Below are 16,202 nucleotides of genomic sequence, written 5' to 3'. Positions count from 1 at the left end.
CATTTTAAACTCACAAATTTTCAATATCTCTTTTTAAAAACCCAGGAAATCCACCACCACTACCTCAAATGCACACACATGTGCTCCTGTACACACACTGGCACGTGGTTCTCCCTCGGCTCATGAAGGCAGGAAGATGAGGAGGAACGCCCTGTATGGTCCCAGTGTCTGCTGAGTAAGCGAGGTCCCATAAACATCCCATAAATCATGCTGTAGGGCAGCAGGAGTGCAACAGGTGTGATGACCCCTTTGGTGATAGTCCCAGTGAGTGCAGAAGCATCCATGTCTTAGGTCTTGATGCCTGAGCAACAAAGGGAGGCAGTGGGGATAAAGGAGGGATGCATGTTTTGGGGTCCCAGACACAAATTCTTAGTACGGGGAGGGTGGGACTGGTGGGGGACGGGATGGGAGACAAGAGCTGAGCCTGAAAAAAACAAAAAGAAAGGGAGGGCAAGCACAGTGGTAGGGGCCTGGGTAGGGGCAATCCCAGCGGGTGTGGGAACACATTCCCCGATGCCCCATGGCCCCATGTAGCCCAGCATAGCCTTGAGCATCCCAGACCCACAGGCTCACCGTGCAGGAGCACCCCATGTCCATGGGGTCGGTGACGGCTCTCTGTTCCCCTCCCCTCCCCACCTCGCTGGGGACTCTCTTCCCTCTCCTTATGGCAGCCCTGGGCCCAAGGGGGAAAACCATCCCGGGCTGTGTCTGGCCGGGGCTCCCACAGAAGCAGCAAGGAGCACCTGGGGGGACTCCCCCTTGGCCCGTGTAAAACCCCAACCTGCTGAGGGGCTGCCCACTCCTTCCTGCACTCACCTAGGGGCTGGCTGATGCAGCAGGAGCCAGGGCAGAAAGTGCTCCCCGCATACCACCCAGCCTGCTCCTGGAAAGGCAAAAAGCCAACAAGAAACACATTTCCTCCAGCTCGTGCGCCGGTGGCTGGCTCCACGCCCGGGCTGGGGCTCCTTTTCTTTGCGAGGAAGATGAGCAACAACCCACCCCACATTTTCCAGCTAGTATTTTGGGGCAAAACAAGCAGTGTGTCACATTCAGGGATGTTCTGGGTGCTTTGCACCACCTGCCCTGGAGCAGTGAAGTAGAAGGAGGGGTACTGGAGGGGAAAGGGTTGTCTGGAGGTCTGGGAGAGACATGGAAGGTCCGGGCTGTGCTTCTGGCACCAGTGTCCCCTGCAGTATGGACGTGACTTTATTCCAGTCATCCTATCTGGAAATCTCCCAGTGCTGTGAGACTGTGCTCACCCGGAAAGGCTGGAAAAGGTGTTTCTTCCAGAAACAAGCAGATGGGGAAAACGTCACCAAGCAGACAACATGACCATGAAGACGGCAATCGGGGAGTGGCAGCATGGGATGGACACGTGGGAGGGTTGGAGTTGGCTGTCAGGAGGGGTGCTTCAGCTCTGGAGATCTGCATGGAGCAGCATGGGGGCCTCTTGCCTCTAACCCTGGCAAAGATGCTCCAGGTACCGTGGGATGACAACATCCAGGGATCATGGAGGGGAGTCAGGCAAAGCTTCCCTTGGGGGCTGCAGTGGCAGAAGCCTGGACACAGTCAGAAATTAATGGTTGTGACACTGGCAGGTGCTGAATTGCTGGGTTTAACCATTTTCAGCTACCAGGAGGCAGCTCCAGGTTCCTGACCCAGAGACATAAGAGTAAACTGGAGAGATGGGGTCTAACCTGAGGGAGCAGAAAGAAAATTATATTATCAAGATACTCAGGGCTGTGGGAAGGGGAATCCAGGTGTGAAACTGGAGGACACTTGGAAATAACTTGGGGAGGAGGCCCAGATCCTGGCACTCGCTGCACGCTGTGGGTAGCTTTGTGCAGGCATGCAAGAGCCAGTGCAGAGTGAAGTGTGCTGAGGACAGCTGGGCATCCGCAGGGAGCCTGCTAAGCCAGAGTCCACATGCCCCAGCAAGAGCATGCGTGGCCCTACCAGGTGGGGCGGCATTAGCAGCCCTGGCGCTTCCGAGGGCTCTGCAAACCCGTATGGGTGCCACTGCAAAGCGTCAGCATCACCCATGCATGGCTGTGCCGGGATGGGCCAGGCAGTAGCAGATGGCTGCGCCTTTGAGAGATCTGCAGAAAGGCATTGGCATCCCTGTTCTGCCTGGGGTGAGGTACAGCGTGAGCACATCTGCCCATTCCCAAACCTCCCTGTGAGAATGCCAGGGCACTGTCCTCCCATGCAAATGTGATGAGGAAGCCAGGACAGGCTCCTGCCACTGAGAGTCCCAGAGAAACCTGCTTGGCCAGAGCCAAGGACCCATGTTCATGCAGAAAGCGCTGGTTGTTTCCCCGAATTGTGCAGTTCTCAGCTCAATACAGGGCTAGGACAGATAAAAATGACTCAGAACAAAGTGAGCCATGTCTAATCTCTCCTGGGACTTTTTTTTGTGTGTATATGTGTGTATGTGAGAGGCCAAGCAAGTGACTCATGGCAGCTTCTCAGGAATGCAGAGTATCTCAGAAGCAGCAGCCACCCACGGGGCACTCACCCTTCCCAGCACTCACATGGGCAGAGGGCACTGAGATACTGACGTGGCACTGGCAATCTGGCGGAAGGACCAGGCATGGCCCCTTGTACCAGCACTTCTGAGCTGGAGCATCTTCCGCTGCTGCCCGCATCCCACCTGGACCTTGCCTGCCCTAGGAAGGGCTTGTTATGGTGCGCAACTGCTCCAGAAAGAGGAATGGCAGCCTGAGGGTTGGCAGGACACATCCCTTCTCTTCTACAGACGTGCCCTGGGCAAGTCCCCACTGCGTGGGCTTGCCACGCTTCCCTCCCATGCTGCCAGGCATGCGCCACCAGCTGGCTCTTGCCCAGCCCGCCAGCCATGCCTACCTGGATGCCTGCCACGCTGACTCATTTCACCAAACGCTGCAGGAAATCCCTGTCACTTTTCCAGCACCTCCCTGCACAGCTGGAGTGAAGGATGCTGTCGGAGTTTCCAAGCTCCTCTCCGGAGCCAGCACTGGGGTTTAGTCACAGGGGATGTGTTCATCCCATGTAACCAGCCCCACCATGCTCTGCAATGGCAGAGGTGCTTTAGGGGAGCTCCTTTTTTCAGAACCCACTGTCTCAGTTAGGAAGAAAAAAACTAAAACAAACCACCAACACACCAGCCAAAAAAGACATCTCTCCTGCTGCTTTTGTCTCCATCCAGGCTGCTGCAAAACCAGCCCAGCCCAGATGGAGAGACAAACCCTGGCCCTAGTGCAGATAAATCACAGCAGAAGCAAAGCCCACACCTGTCCTTGGAGGAAAAAATTCCCTCCTTTGGAACCAAAGCTCCGAGCTGGATGAGAAATGCCTGGCAGACCTTGCTTGGCTGCCGCATCCCAGCAATGATGGAGCAAAGAGGCCTGCAGTCCCGTGCAGCTCACAGATTGGCTGACCCGCACACAGCAGGACCCTGAGGGAGCAGCAGCACAGTGGGGCTGATGGCACCAACACCCGTGAGTATCCGGCAAATCTAGCCCTGAGTTTCCCTGAGCCCCGAAGCAGAAATGCCGACATGGACGAGGTCCAAAAAATAAGCCTGATCTCCTCCCCTGGCTTTCTCTGCAGTCAGTGGTCAGCGGGGCATTTCTCATTTCTCTCTCATTTCTCACATCGGAGGTGTCTCTGAATGATTCAGGCAGCGAGAGCACAACAGCCACGCTCCTGACACAGGGAGCCCGGGGGGCTGCGCCTGCAGGAGCTGGGGAGGACAAGCATTCGAGGATGTTCCCCACGGCCGCTGGCTTCGCATGGCTATTGCTAAAGTATCTTTGCCCCTCAAGTGTCAGCCCGGGTAAAAGCAGGGCAAGCCTCCAGGCACACACGTGCTTCATAAGTCACCTAATTACCCTGACTGATTAAATGAAGCTCAGAGCAATTGGTCTCCCCCGGGCTTGCTTTGAGGGTTGCTGCTGCTGGGCCAGCCTGGAGATGGGGGTCACATTCCTGAAGGGTGTTTGGTGTCTGTTGTGCGCTGTGCTTAGCTCATCTGCTGAGACACCCTGGCTGCTACAAAACCTCCTGGAATAAGCCCCAAGCCCCCAGGGCTGCTCATATTCAGCAAAGCTTCCTTTGCATCTCCCAAGAAGCAGCTCTCCTCCACAGATGCTGTGCTTGGGGCCGTGGGGAAGGGGCACGGTGGTGCCCTGCCTTATCCATTCCCCCAATGCTCAGTACTGCTCGACCCTGGCATCCTCACACCAACAGAGCTCCTGGCAAGCCAGAAAAGGAGCTAAATTTAACAACAGGAATTTAACAGCGCTCCACAGGACCGGCTGTTTAAGAGAAGCACTGTCCCAGAAAACTCCTCTCTCGATCATTGCCAAGAAAGGAGAACGGGATGCAGGGAACTGTAGCAAGCTCTCACACAGCCTGAAGCCCTCCACCCAGCTGCCCCGCCAGCCCTGGGCTGTGCCTGTCGCTGCGGCAGAGCCCTAAGCCTAAGGATGCCGCTGCAGCTAGCGCCCTTGGGTGTCTCTGCACTGGGCTTGACTTGTCCCGACTGGCCCAGCCCAGGCTTTGGGGCTGGCAGGGGTGCCTCCTGGCCAGGCAGCGACAGGAGAGGGTGCAGACTTGCAAGATGGAGTGATTGTTAGGGAAGATGGACCAGGATCCCGGTCAAAGGGGCAGAAAACAAGCAAGAGTTGAATGAGGAGATTACGGCGCATCCAAGAATTGTTATTCACCTTTTACAGCTGGGGAAACTGCTGCAGGGAGCAGCAAGACTTGCCCACAGTCACCTGCAAGGCAGCAGCAAGTCAGAAAGAGAGCACCTATATCACCTGAGCAGTCACTCGGTATCATTTGCTGTGCTTCAGGCTGTCTGTATCCACTCACTATCCAAAATTAGCGCTTCTCGGCAGGAGGGACGGCTCAAGGGGTGGCTGGGGGCTCACTGCTGCTCTCAGCATAGCGCTGTGCCTGGCGCCAAGTGGCTCAGCCTGACCTCCTGTTCCCTAAACCTAGCTGGCAGAAAGCCCAGCTGCTGGCAGGAGGGAGCAGAAAGCCCCTTCCTTTGCAGCGTGGAAGTGGGGGAGGCTGGAGGAGAGCAGGCCTACGCTGAAAAGTCCCCATGGCAGCTTGGGGGGAGTGAAGGAGAAGGGCTGTCGCCCCCACCCATAGACACCGAGTGGCATGAAGGGCTGCAGCCTGAGTTTGTTTCATTTCCAGAAAATGATAAAAGAGAGAGATGGCAGCAGAGAGAGAAACCCTGCTGAAAATCCCCGTGCTTTTGCTTTGATGGGGCTGAGCTGCAAATTTCCTTTCTGCAAGCTGCAGCATGCCCCCGGCCAGCCGCCAAGCCGGGGCTGTCCCTGCGCAGCTGCGTGACACCAGCATGGATGTCCCAGCCGGGGAAAGGGGAATTCAGAAGTTGCTTCTCACCATACTAAAAGCAGCGACACGGTGGCAGCCTTGGCAGAGCGCCACGCGGCCAGGGCCACGAGGCCAGCAGCGTCAGGGCCACATCATGCTGAGGCACTGGAGTAACAGCCTGGGAGCCGAAGGACACTGCAGCCCTCCAGGTCCCCGCGCACCGGGGACACGTTTCGTATCAACGGGGGACCCTGGCATCTGGCGAAGATGGCCAGGTATGGTGCGTCACTGAGGCGCCCGGAGGGGCATTGTAGGTCCATTTACAGAGCATTTTTGGGGGCTCTACAAGTGGACACTCACTGTGGGGACATGGTTTTGCTGACTGCGTTATTGCCCGGTACAGCTCGTCCTGACTGCGCACGGCCGCTGGAAGCCCACGTGGGCTGGCGAGCTGTGGCTCAGCCTGGCCGCACAAGCTGGGAGGCAGTGGTGGTGTTGGTAGGGAGGGAGAGCCTTTGAGACAGGGAATGGGTTTTTGTGCCTGTGTCTCCTGAGCTGACAGGGCTACTTGCCAGGAAGGTGCCTTGCAGGGAGCCCCAGTGGCTGCGGGGTCCTAACATGCTAGTGGTGGGCTCTGCTGCTGCGCCTGCCGGCTCCTGTGCCAACCTCCGTACCAAGCTGCGCCTGACCCTGCTGCACAGGAGCTCCCAGCCCTGCAGCCCCTCCAGCCCCCTGTCAGCCCAGCTCCTTCCCCATTGCAGGAGGAAGCCAAACACCTACCCTGGTGCATGTGTGCTGGGAAAGATGGGGCCATGCTGCAGATGCTCAGGCCAGTGGGTGCCCCTGGGACCACGTGTGTGGGGGACCCCCCAGCTGGCACCGGGGAGGAGGCACGAGAGGAACCCTGCCTAGCCCCAGGGTACGGAGGCAGCCCATTGCCCAGGGCAGGGAGACAAAACCAGGGACATGTGCTGCACAGGGATGGGAGCCCACCACGTACCAGACATGAAGCAGATCCCAGTACCACCTGACACTGGTGTTCAGATAGGATTTCCAAGATGAAACACTGCTGCCAGGTGCCCAATTGCCCCCAGCCATGCCTCCCCATAGGCCATCCCCTCCCCGGCCACCACATCTTCTTTTCCCAGGGGAAGCTGCTCTGCTCACTGCCAGCCCTGCCTAGAGCCGAGGCAGAGACCCAGCAGAGACATGGTGCTCTTGGCTGCTCAGTAGTTGGTGTAGGATCTGTCCGACAGTCTCGCTAACAGCTACATCTGATTACTGGGTCACCAAAGGGTGACCACGCTGCACTCACAGGAGCTGCCCTCTGATCTGCTGGGGACAGGATGACCAAGGCTGTCTGGGACCGTGGTGTGGGCAGAGAGGAGCCCTGATCCCGAGCAATGCCATGAGGCTTCAGCTGCCCAGGACAGTAAATGCAGGAGTTTTCCAGTTGCCAGAGAGTAAATAAACCCTTGTGGAGTGCAGTCTCCTTCTCCAGGTGGTTATGAGAGCAAAAGCCCTTTGGAGCATCCTATCTACAGGGTCCCTGGGGCTCAAGGGCTGGACTCCTGGCTTCTCTCCTTCTGCACCCCCATGGCACCTATCCCTCCAGCTGTGCCTTGCCTGACCCTCGGCACCTCAGACGGCCGAGTCCCAAGGCCCAAACCTGCTGTGGGCAGCAGCCGCCAACCCCTTGAGGATGACTGTGTGCAAGACATCATGCTTTGGTCCCCGGGGAACCGCTGTCCCGCCACTTTGGTTTGGGTGTGCACACACTGCTCCAGCCGGTTCCTCCTAATCAGGGCAGCACAGGAAACACATGCGATGCTGCTGCGGCTCCCGACACCTCCCCGCCTGCCTGCGAGGGGGAAGGAGGTGCCGGGCAGTTTGCGAGCAGGATGTCCTGGCCACCGCGGCAGACTGCTGCCATTGATTCCCAGAACATTGTCTGTTCCCCCACCCGGCCCACGCGGCCTGCACTCCTGCTCCCACTCATGCACTAGAAGGGTCAAGCCCACTTCTTCGCTTATGATCTCTCCAGGAGGATCTCTTTTTTTTTGCCTGTTGTGTCTCAGGTTTTCCGGCTTTGCTACTCCCTGGGCAGCCGTGTCCCCAGGTGGGAAGCAGGTCGGTTTTGTTCTGCATGAGTTCAAGTGAGTAACGGCTCAGAAATTGGAGGGATCATTGTTTCAGAGCAGACAGTAAGATCCGTTCCTACCAGGTAGCATGCCTGGGCTGCCCAAACCGGCTCAGGGGCAGGGAGGGGCCCATCAAGGCAGAGCTGGGTACGCTTGCTAGACAGAGCGCAGCAGACCCTCCACGCTGCTTCCAACATGCCTGAGTCCCCGGCTCCACCACACACCTGCCCCGCTCCTCTGTGTGACCCACGTGCCAGGGTGCTGAGCTGCCCAGGAAGGTTGTGTTTGTTTTAAGCAAATGGCAAAAGGTGCCGTTTCTGCAGAATGACAGCTCGCAGTCAAGCAAGAGCCTCCCCTGTCAGGGGGAGCAAGCCGCCATGGACTTCAAGAAGCTTTTAAGATACCATTGCAGCCCGCTTTGTCCCTCCCCTGGATGCCACAGGCCCCCTCGTGCTGCGCTGATACTCTGTACCTGAGCCAGTCCTCCTGGGAGACCCCACAGCAGAGCCACCCACGGCACCAGGGACACCGGGGCTGAGGGGACCCGTGGAGCCACACCTGAGCAGGTGATGCTATTGCAGTAGCAGAGGGGACAATCTTTTAGAGGGGCACACTGATGGACAGCAGTGGGCGCACAGTCTAGGCCAACGCGTGCCCACATGCATGGCCACGGCCGGGCTACACCCACGCGCGTGCCCGAGCTCTCCCCACGCGCGCCGCCGCTACGAGCCCGCCTCCTCCCAGCGCGTTCCTTCTCTCAGTGACGCGCCGGGGGCGCGGCAAGCTGCGGCCACGTGAGGCGGTGGCCGCGCGCCTGCGTCTGCGCAGCCTGGTCACGTGCCCGCGGCGGCCCGGTGGCGGCGGCGAGCGGAGCCCAGCGGCGTCATGGCGGTGCCGGGCGGAGGTGGGGTGGGGTGGGCCGGGCCGGGCCGGGCCGGTGGTGGCGGCGGCGGCGGCGGGTCGTCCCACTCCTCTTCCTCTGGCGGCGGGGTCCCCGGCTCCCCCAGCGCGGCCCCCTCGGCGGAGAGCGGGACCCATGCCCGGCGCGGCGCCGTTTCTACTGGCAACGCGCGGCGGCCGATATCGCGGCCTGAGGGCCCGAATCGCCGCAGGACGCTCTGGGGGCGGCTCCCGGGACAGGGTTCCTCAGCCGGCGCCCGTTGCTCAGGGGCATGACCTGTGGGAGCACCGAGGGAGGTCTGAGGCCCTCGGTGGAGGGCGCGGGGCCTGGGGGTTCCCAAACGCGCCCGGGGGGAATGCCAGGCCCCGTGGGCTGTATGACTGGGCAGGGGGTTCCGTGTCCCCGGGGAGGCCTTGGGCAGCTGGCAGGGGCTGTGGGACAGCAGTCCTGGCACTGAGCGTCTCCAGGTGCCTGCAGGTGTGAAGGAGGACTCATTCAATGTGCTGGACCTGGCGGAGTACACCAAGAACCGGCCCTGGTGGCGCAAGGTCTTCGCCCCCAGCTCAGGGTCAAGCGCCGAGAAATACAATGTGGCCACGCAGCTGGTGATTGGAGGGGTCACGGGATGGTAAGATGTGCTGGGGTTGCTGTTGCTGGATGCCTGCAGGCACTAGCCGGGCTTTTGGGAACACACTGACAGGTGCAGGGTGGTCATCTGGCAGTCTTAGAGAAGGCAGGTGTCTAGCTTGCTTAGCCCACTGTGCCCTCGTATGCTCTGCTAAACTGTGGGAGATCTTAAAAGTTGTCTCTAACATGGAGCTGAAAAACTGCGACTATCTCCTAGGGAAGAAAATGGCATCAGGCTTTAATTTTTGAGGTGAGATAATTCTCTTTAGCTTCTGGCATAAAGTGGTGGTGTGGAATTTAGGACAGGCAAGTATGAGTCTCTTGGAACAAGGATACCTTCTTCCCTGGAGGTGGATGTGCTTCAGGTATCTGCACAAAAACCTCCTGTGGGCATGGTTCCTGGGGTTTCATGTTGCTTGTAGCAAGTGCTTGTGGCTTTTTTTGCACACTTGCAACATTTGCAACTTCATTCCCACAGCAGCATTATTTGAGTTGAAAACTTGGTGTAATCACACTGCTTTGCTTCGTGCTGTGCCTGTCTTCTTTGTCTGGCTCAGGGGTAACCATTTAAAAGTGTATGACAGATCTTCATTTTCTGATAAAAATATGAGCTGCCCACTTCTCTCTTGTATCTTCACTAAGTGTATGTATTCAGAAATGGGTAAGACCAGGTTGCTGTGTTGTTTTGCAGTGTTGATAAGGAAACTGTGGTCAAAGTAAAGTCTGTTTTGGGTGATACAATACACTAGCCCTTTGCTGCATGACTGAGCAATGGGGTGGTGCTTGCTTGAGTTCTGGTGGTTGCAGTGATGTATTTCATGTTGAGAATGTGTAACCCAGTTTGGAGACCGGTATAGCTTTAGATCACTGCTGTCTGCTTGTTTCAGCATGTTTCTCTTCTGAGACATGAGAAGGAAAAGTGAGCAGTTGTTTGGGCAACAAAGAAGCTTGCCTTGTAATCCGGTCCCCGTGCTCTATCATGGAGCAGCAGCAGATGTGCTGCCTAATTTCCCTTCAGAGATGATACCGGTTAAAAAAGAAAAAAGCTAAAATCACTTGTTGATTTTGGTGAAATCACGTGTTTCCAATTAGTCTTTTGGGAGAAGGTTGATTTGAAGAGATAAGAATCAAAATTGCAAAAGGCTGAAATGCGATAGTGAGAAGTAAAAAGCTATAAAGCGTCACTTTTGGCTGGGTGCAAATCCTTTCTCTTTCTCTGTGGTTGCACGTGGGTTTCTTCTGCCATTCGTCAGGCTGTCTCTGAGTCTTGGGTAATTGCTGCCAAAGGCAGCCTTGCCTGTGGGAAGCATGCTAAGGAATGTGTGTTTAGTATCTCATTCTCCTGACTGGACCCTGGTTGATTTGTAGGTGTACTGGATTCATCTTCCAGAAAGTTGGAAAGCTGGCAGCGACAGCAGTGGGAGGTGGCTTTTTCCTACTTCAGGTGTGTATGAACAATGGGCCAGGCTTTCTGAGAACTGTGCTGGTGGGGACAAAGGGCTATCTAGTGATCATTATCTGTTGGGACGTGTGGGACCAGTTCCCTGCTCTGCGAGGAGCTCTGTGTGGCCGTAGATGTCAAGGGCGTATGTTCCCTTGAGATACATAGAAGCAAGTTTTATGGCGACATGGCACCCCTGAAAGAATTGAATCAAACATTTCCAAAACAACCTCATAAACACCTGGGCTAAGGAGCATGGCATTGACTGGGTGTATCACATCCCCCATCATGCACCAACCTCTGGGAAACACACATGGTGTGTGTTCTCTGGGGTACATAGATGCAACAGCAAAGCAGGATCAATCTGTATAAACTTAAGGATTGCCGAAAGGTGCTATCCGCTTAGTGTCTGCTAATGAAGGCCAGGCCAAAGGCACGTGGGGGTGGTTACCGCAGGGGCACCTGAGTGAAGCGGGAGGCAGCCTTCAGCTGTGGCAAACTGCACTGCTGCTGCAGGACTGTCTGGTCAGAACTGGCTACTGTACTTAGTCCTTTGCCTGTGGAGATGGTGTCCCTGGAGGAACAGCCCTGGATGTCAAGAGGGATTTGTCCATGTCTGTGATACGCTTCCTGTCAAACTGGCTACCTGAGGAGTCAGGCCAGCACAGATGGGGCTCTCTGTAAAGCATTGGGGAAGAGGAGAGAAATGGAGGTCTCTCTCTGTCCTCAACCATTTCTCCTGGTTTCCAACAACCCTGGCACTGAGGGGAGCTGCTTGTATGTGGACATCTAGCTTGTACATCCTGCAGGAGGCAGAACAGCTTTCAGGCCTTGCTCAGCAGTCTTATTTGTTTGCTTCTCAGGCGCTGTCTTGTGTTACTCGTTCTCCTCGCTCTTCTGGCTCTGCTTGTTCTGCTGAAAGCCAAAAGCTTGCTCTGAGCAGGGAGAGTTTCACTGCTGAATCATCCTGACCGGATAAAATATTTAGAGAGGAACAGGCTATTAATAGCTGTGTCCACCCACAGCAGCAGGAGAGCTGCAGAGAGTCCCAACGATATATGTGGCAGTTGTGAGGGGAAGGTGATGCCAGCTTTACATTAGAGAATAGAGGCTGAAACAGGCTAAGCTGCAATGTGTGCCCTGCTGTTAGGGGATTACGGTGGGAGACAGATGTTGCAGGATAGTTAATGCAGTTACAGGGGTGGTCCTTTGTCCAATCTTTAAGCTAGCGTGCTCATCATCTCAGCCCACTGGACCAGTGTGTGGGAGGTGGCTGTGGTCAGGGAAGGTGGGTGGGGCATGGTCACGCAGGACTTTACTCCAGGAACTTTCCTTCCACCCCTCAAAACTCTAGATTGCAAACCACACGGGATACATCAAAGTGGACTGGAAGCTAGTAGAACGGGACGTGAACAAAGCCAAGCAGCAGCTGAAATTTCACAGCAGTGGTAACAAAATGTCTCCGGAAGTGAAAAGCAGAGTGGATGAGGTGAGACAACTCTCCCAGGGTGTGTGCAGGTGCTTAGCTGGAGGGACAGCAGAAAACGGGATGGACTCCTGGGCTCTAATGGATCTTCCATTGTGCAAATACAAGGAGGGAATGCTTGCATGATAGCAAAACTGGAGAGATGGCAAAGCTATCTATGCGTATTTGAGACAGCCAGGGTGGCTTCTAGACGTGACACCAGCTCACCATGTGTTACTGCAAATTTCTTGGGGTTGGGAGGAAACATGCTGGGTTTGTGGGGAGAAGTGTCTCTTCAGTCTGACAAGAAAAGCTAAGCAGATCTGGCAGCAGAGTGGTCTAGTTACCCTGGACTCTGCTGTACCCAGATCTGGCACGTTTGGTCAGCAGCCCCTTCCGTCAGACTGACTGTGCTGGTTGTGAGAGAGCCCTGGAGCATGTAGGCTCAGACTGCAGCTCTTGGAGGATCTGGGCTGCACTGGGAGTGGATCAGTTCAGGAGCTCTACACACAGCAGGGAGATCAGGGAGGGGAGGTCATTAGGTAGGATACTTTCCCAGATCCTAGCAGTGGCCTCCCTCTGAGCATCACTCACCTTGGAGAACAGCCTGAGGGATGTCTTCTTATGGGGAGGGTGGGTGGGTGACCTGCTGTTGTTGAACACTGTTGGCTCTTCTCTCCCTTGCTTAGGTGATCATATTTCTGAAGAAGAATGTTATCCTGACTGGAGGGTTTGCTGGAGGATTCTTCCTCGGAATGGCATCCTAAAAACTGCGCTCGACTCTCCCTTTGTGCCTAGCCTCCCCTGCCCTCCTCTACTGCTGTTCTCTCTCACTTAGAAGTCAAAGGATGTTGCCGACAGGCTCAGTCCCTTCTGCTCCCAAGTTCCAGCCCTTATTTCTTACATTGCTGCTTCTGATTTCCAATTTTTTCTTCTGTCTGGGCTGTTAGGGTGCTGGGATTGGTCTGAGAGCTTATGACTCCTGGTGTATCATTGTGATTCCTTTCCCCAACAAATATGCCCAGTCCCAAATTCTCTGATGAGTTGCAGCCTCATAAACATGTAGTGGCAGAGCAGTCTCTCAAATGTGCTTCTTCCCAGGTGCTTGGGGCTGTTACATGCACGTTTGTCTGCCAGTATATGTGTACAACAGCTGTCAGCTGTTCACCGCTATTTAGCTTGCACTTTTTCTGCTCCGGTACCTGCAAAGAATGTGCTTCCTTCTGCACAGAGATGGTGTGTGCAATCCAAAATGTGCTTGGCTGTCCTGGGCTGGATGAAAAAATGTCAGGGGCTGTGTCCAGGGCAGGCGGATACGGAGCAAGTTCATGCTATATGTGGTGCTGGGGATTCTCCTGCCCTCCCCTGGCCATTGCACTGCATGTAGATGGCCGTTTGGCTTCTCCTCTGCTATTACTTACACCCCTTACTGGAATTGCAGCACTGGCACTGCTGATGGAAACTGAGTACCGTGGGTGACTCTCCAGGCCCTTTCCTCATCATGTGTTCTGAAAGTCACCGAAGAGCGCCTTTCTCACTTGCTAGCTGAGTGCTCAGCCTTTGAAATGAGCTCAGGCGCTCTCTTGTGGTGGGCAGGCTTCCAGCCTGCTTGACCTGTCTGTCAGGCTAGCTGGCACAGGCTGTGTACGTTTCAGCTGTACTGTAAATCACCTTGGGCCTCAGACTGGTGTTTCTAGGTCTATCATGACCTTCTCTGGCCTCTTTGGCATTGGTGGTGCTCTTAGAGCTATAACCATGTGGGACAGGATTGTAGACAGGAAATGCAACCCTGTTCAAGGTATGTTGTACTGGTCCAGTGTCCCTGTTGCCAGCTCTACTGGAGTGGGGGCGGGGGAAAATGTGAAATCTGGAGTGCAGTCCTTTACCTGCCTCTGCAGAGCACAAACACCATCTCCCTGGTCTCTGCAAGCAACTGAAATGACAAAACTGTTAGGGAAAACCAGGTTGTGCTCTTGCAGGAGTGGCTCATTTCCATACTTTCTGCATTGGTTGTGTTCCTTCCTTCTTTGTGTTTACCATTTCCACAAAAAAACCTGCTTGCTTAATTCCATCAGCTGCAGCCCTTCTCCTGCAGGTGATGAGGCAGCCCAGGTGCAGAGCTCAGCTGGTTTTGGACAGTCTGTCCCAGTGCAGCTGTGTGCAGAGCAGAACTCTAATCTACAAGAGAAGATTAAAAAAAAAAACCCAACCCTTAGAGGTGTCCTGCATTGGCTGTGCCAGACTGGCATTACTACTTTTCAGAGCGCGGGGACTTGCATGACAGTGGGGTGATGTCCTCCAGCAGGTACATGTAGGAGTTCTTGCCAAGAATGTTTTTTTTATGTGAAAGTTCCCATCCTTCAATGGGAAACATGCTAGGGAATGATGATGTGCATGGGTGATCAGGACACAGCACCTGGCTCAGCGGCTGCACCCCATCTCCAGTGCTCCAGTAGTGCCTTTCTGGTCATCCGCTGCTGCTCTCAGTATGGCTAGAAATGGGTAGCTTCCCCCAAGAGCTGCTGGAAGAGCTGAAACTGTGGGTTCTTCCACCAGAGATTTTGGGATGAGCACTTGCAGTTGTTAATTTTGTTTCAGCTCTGTTGATTGAAGTGTCAGTGTAGCAACACATTGATTTATCTGAGGTTTTCTTACCATCAGGATCTGAAAAGAGGCTGCTGGTAATCAGGAAACAGAACTTGGTATCTTTGCTCCTGTCCTGCCATACATGGCCAAGGAGAATGGGTTCACGTCCTGTTAATGATGGTCTTCCTAAAAGCCATCCAGGACTGCAGGAGTAATGTGATGCCACAAGTAGATCTTCAGTAAATTGGTGTTTGGGAGTGGAGTGACAGATGATGGTGGTGGTGGTTTTGGTTGGTTTGTTTGTTTGTGGGTGTTTTTTTTTTTTTTGGAACCCTGCAGGGCTGAACGTGCATGAATTGATACATTTGCATTGCAGTGTATCTCTTGTTTCTGTAGGAAAACAGCATTGCTGCCCCTCTGCCTGGTGTGCTGCATAGTACAACTTCTTGTGAGATGCACTAAACTCTACAAAGCTTTCTCCAACGACAAAGCTCAAAGTAAATCATTAACAGACCCTAGGGACGTTTTTCAGGCTCGAATAAGTCACTATTTCTGCCCAGCCCCAGGTATACTGGGTTCTGCTCCACAGGGTCCCGACTTGCTGCTATGGAGAGAAACGGCCCAGAGAGGGAGCTAAAACGCCTCAATTGCTGCTGGAAGGGGAAACAAATGACAAATTAATGTTGAGTTTGATGTGAATGCAGGCAGGGAATGGACATCAGGATCTGGCTTCTGCTGTGCCAGCGTCAGGCTTGTGGCTGGCACCGTTTGATGCTGTGGGCCCACACCGGAAGCTTTGATGCTGAATCAACCTCTGTGGGGATGCATTTTCATTGTTGCAGGTGCCAAGATGAGGTGTTCCCCCCCCTCCCCGCCCCTGCTCCTTTTGGTCTTGTTTCAATAACTTTTGGTGTCTGTTCCAGTATGAGAAGGTTTAAAACACACTAGGCTTTTAAAGTGTTTTTATATATTGTATGTAAATGCTTGTTGAAGTGATATTTTATTAAACAGTTTTGCTCTAATAGCTTCTATGTTTGAGGTCTGTTGACTTCTTGGGAACCAGCATGGTTTTGTCTTGCCCTGCATGTTGCGTTTGACCCACAGGAGCAGTTAAAACCTGTCCGGTAGCATGAGGCCACCAGCCTTCCCTCTTTGCAGGTAACCAGGGCTGCCTTAATAAATCCCTCACCTTGATGATCCTGGCACCAATCGCCCATGTTCCCAAAAGGTGGGATGCTTCTGCAGCAGGAAGTGATTCTGCTGTTAGCCTGGCTTCAGCCCCTCCCTGCTGATCAAGTTTGCTCCACCTCAGTAAAATGGGCATGGAGATGAGGCTTTTATTTTTAATAGGTGCAATAGAAGCCTAAATATTTTTTTTTTTATCATCTATTAGTGACTTACTTTCCACTGCTGCTCCTCAGATAGAGCAAAAGGGAAAAATAAGCTACTTATCAAGTGTTTGAGCTGCTTCACAACATTGTCATCACTTTCCCCTACTTTTCAAGAATACTAAAACCCCTATTTTGTCTTAAGGGGTTTTTTTTTGGGGGGAGGGGAGTGGGAGGGGAAGGCTAGCCCTGAATTATTCTGATCTTGAGCCCCGGTTATAAAAATACCAAGCAGCTTCTATTTAAACATGATGATACCACATGTAGCTCTGGACTGTGAATGGCAGCCAAGCTGCCCAGCTTGCAGCTATGTTGT

General features: G+C 54.4%; 1 protein-coding gene across 1 annotated transcript; it reads left to right on the top strand.

The window, feature by feature from the left end:
* The first annotated feature begins 8,308 nt into the window (after nucleotides 1–8,308).
* FUNDC2 (FUN14 domain containing 2) lies at nucleotides 8,309–15,520 on the top strand. Its single transcript, XM_075162194.1, has 5 exons — nucleotides 8,309–8,382; nucleotides 8,857–9,007; nucleotides 10,375–10,450; nucleotides 11,802–11,936; nucleotides 12,602–15,520. The coding sequence occupies exons 1-5, from the start codon at nucleotides 8,364–8,366 to the stop codon at nucleotides 12,677–12,679; spliced, it is 459 nt and encodes a 152-aa protein (XP_075018295.1). The 5' UTR covers nucleotides 8,309–8,363; the 3' UTR covers nucleotides 12,680–15,520.
* Nucleotides 15,521–16,202: the final 682 nt, after the last annotated feature.

Source organism: Calonectris borealis, chromosome 13 (assembly GCF_964195595.1).
Source record: "Calonectris borealis chromosome 13, bCalBor7.hap1.2, whole genome shotgun sequence".
Classification (NCBI taxonomy): domain Eukaryota; kingdom Metazoa; phylum Chordata; class Aves; order Procellariiformes; family Procellariidae; genus Calonectris; species Calonectris borealis.
Note: the sequence above shows the minus strand (reverse complement) of the source record. Positions and strands in the feature narration are given on the sequence as shown.

What these genes read in the sequence shown, in the direction of transcription:
- FUNDC2 (XM_075162194.1), top strand. An exon ending in GTGGCTTTTTCCTACTTCAG is followed by an intron (nt 10,451 to 11,801) that starts GTGTGTATGAAC and finishes TCAAAACTCTAG; the next exon opens with ATTGCAAACCACACGGGATA. An exon ending in TGAAAAGCAGAGTGGATGAG is followed by an intron (nt 11,937 to 12,601) that starts GTGAGACAACTC and finishes TCCCTTGCTTAG; the next exon opens with GTGATCATATTTCTGAAGAA.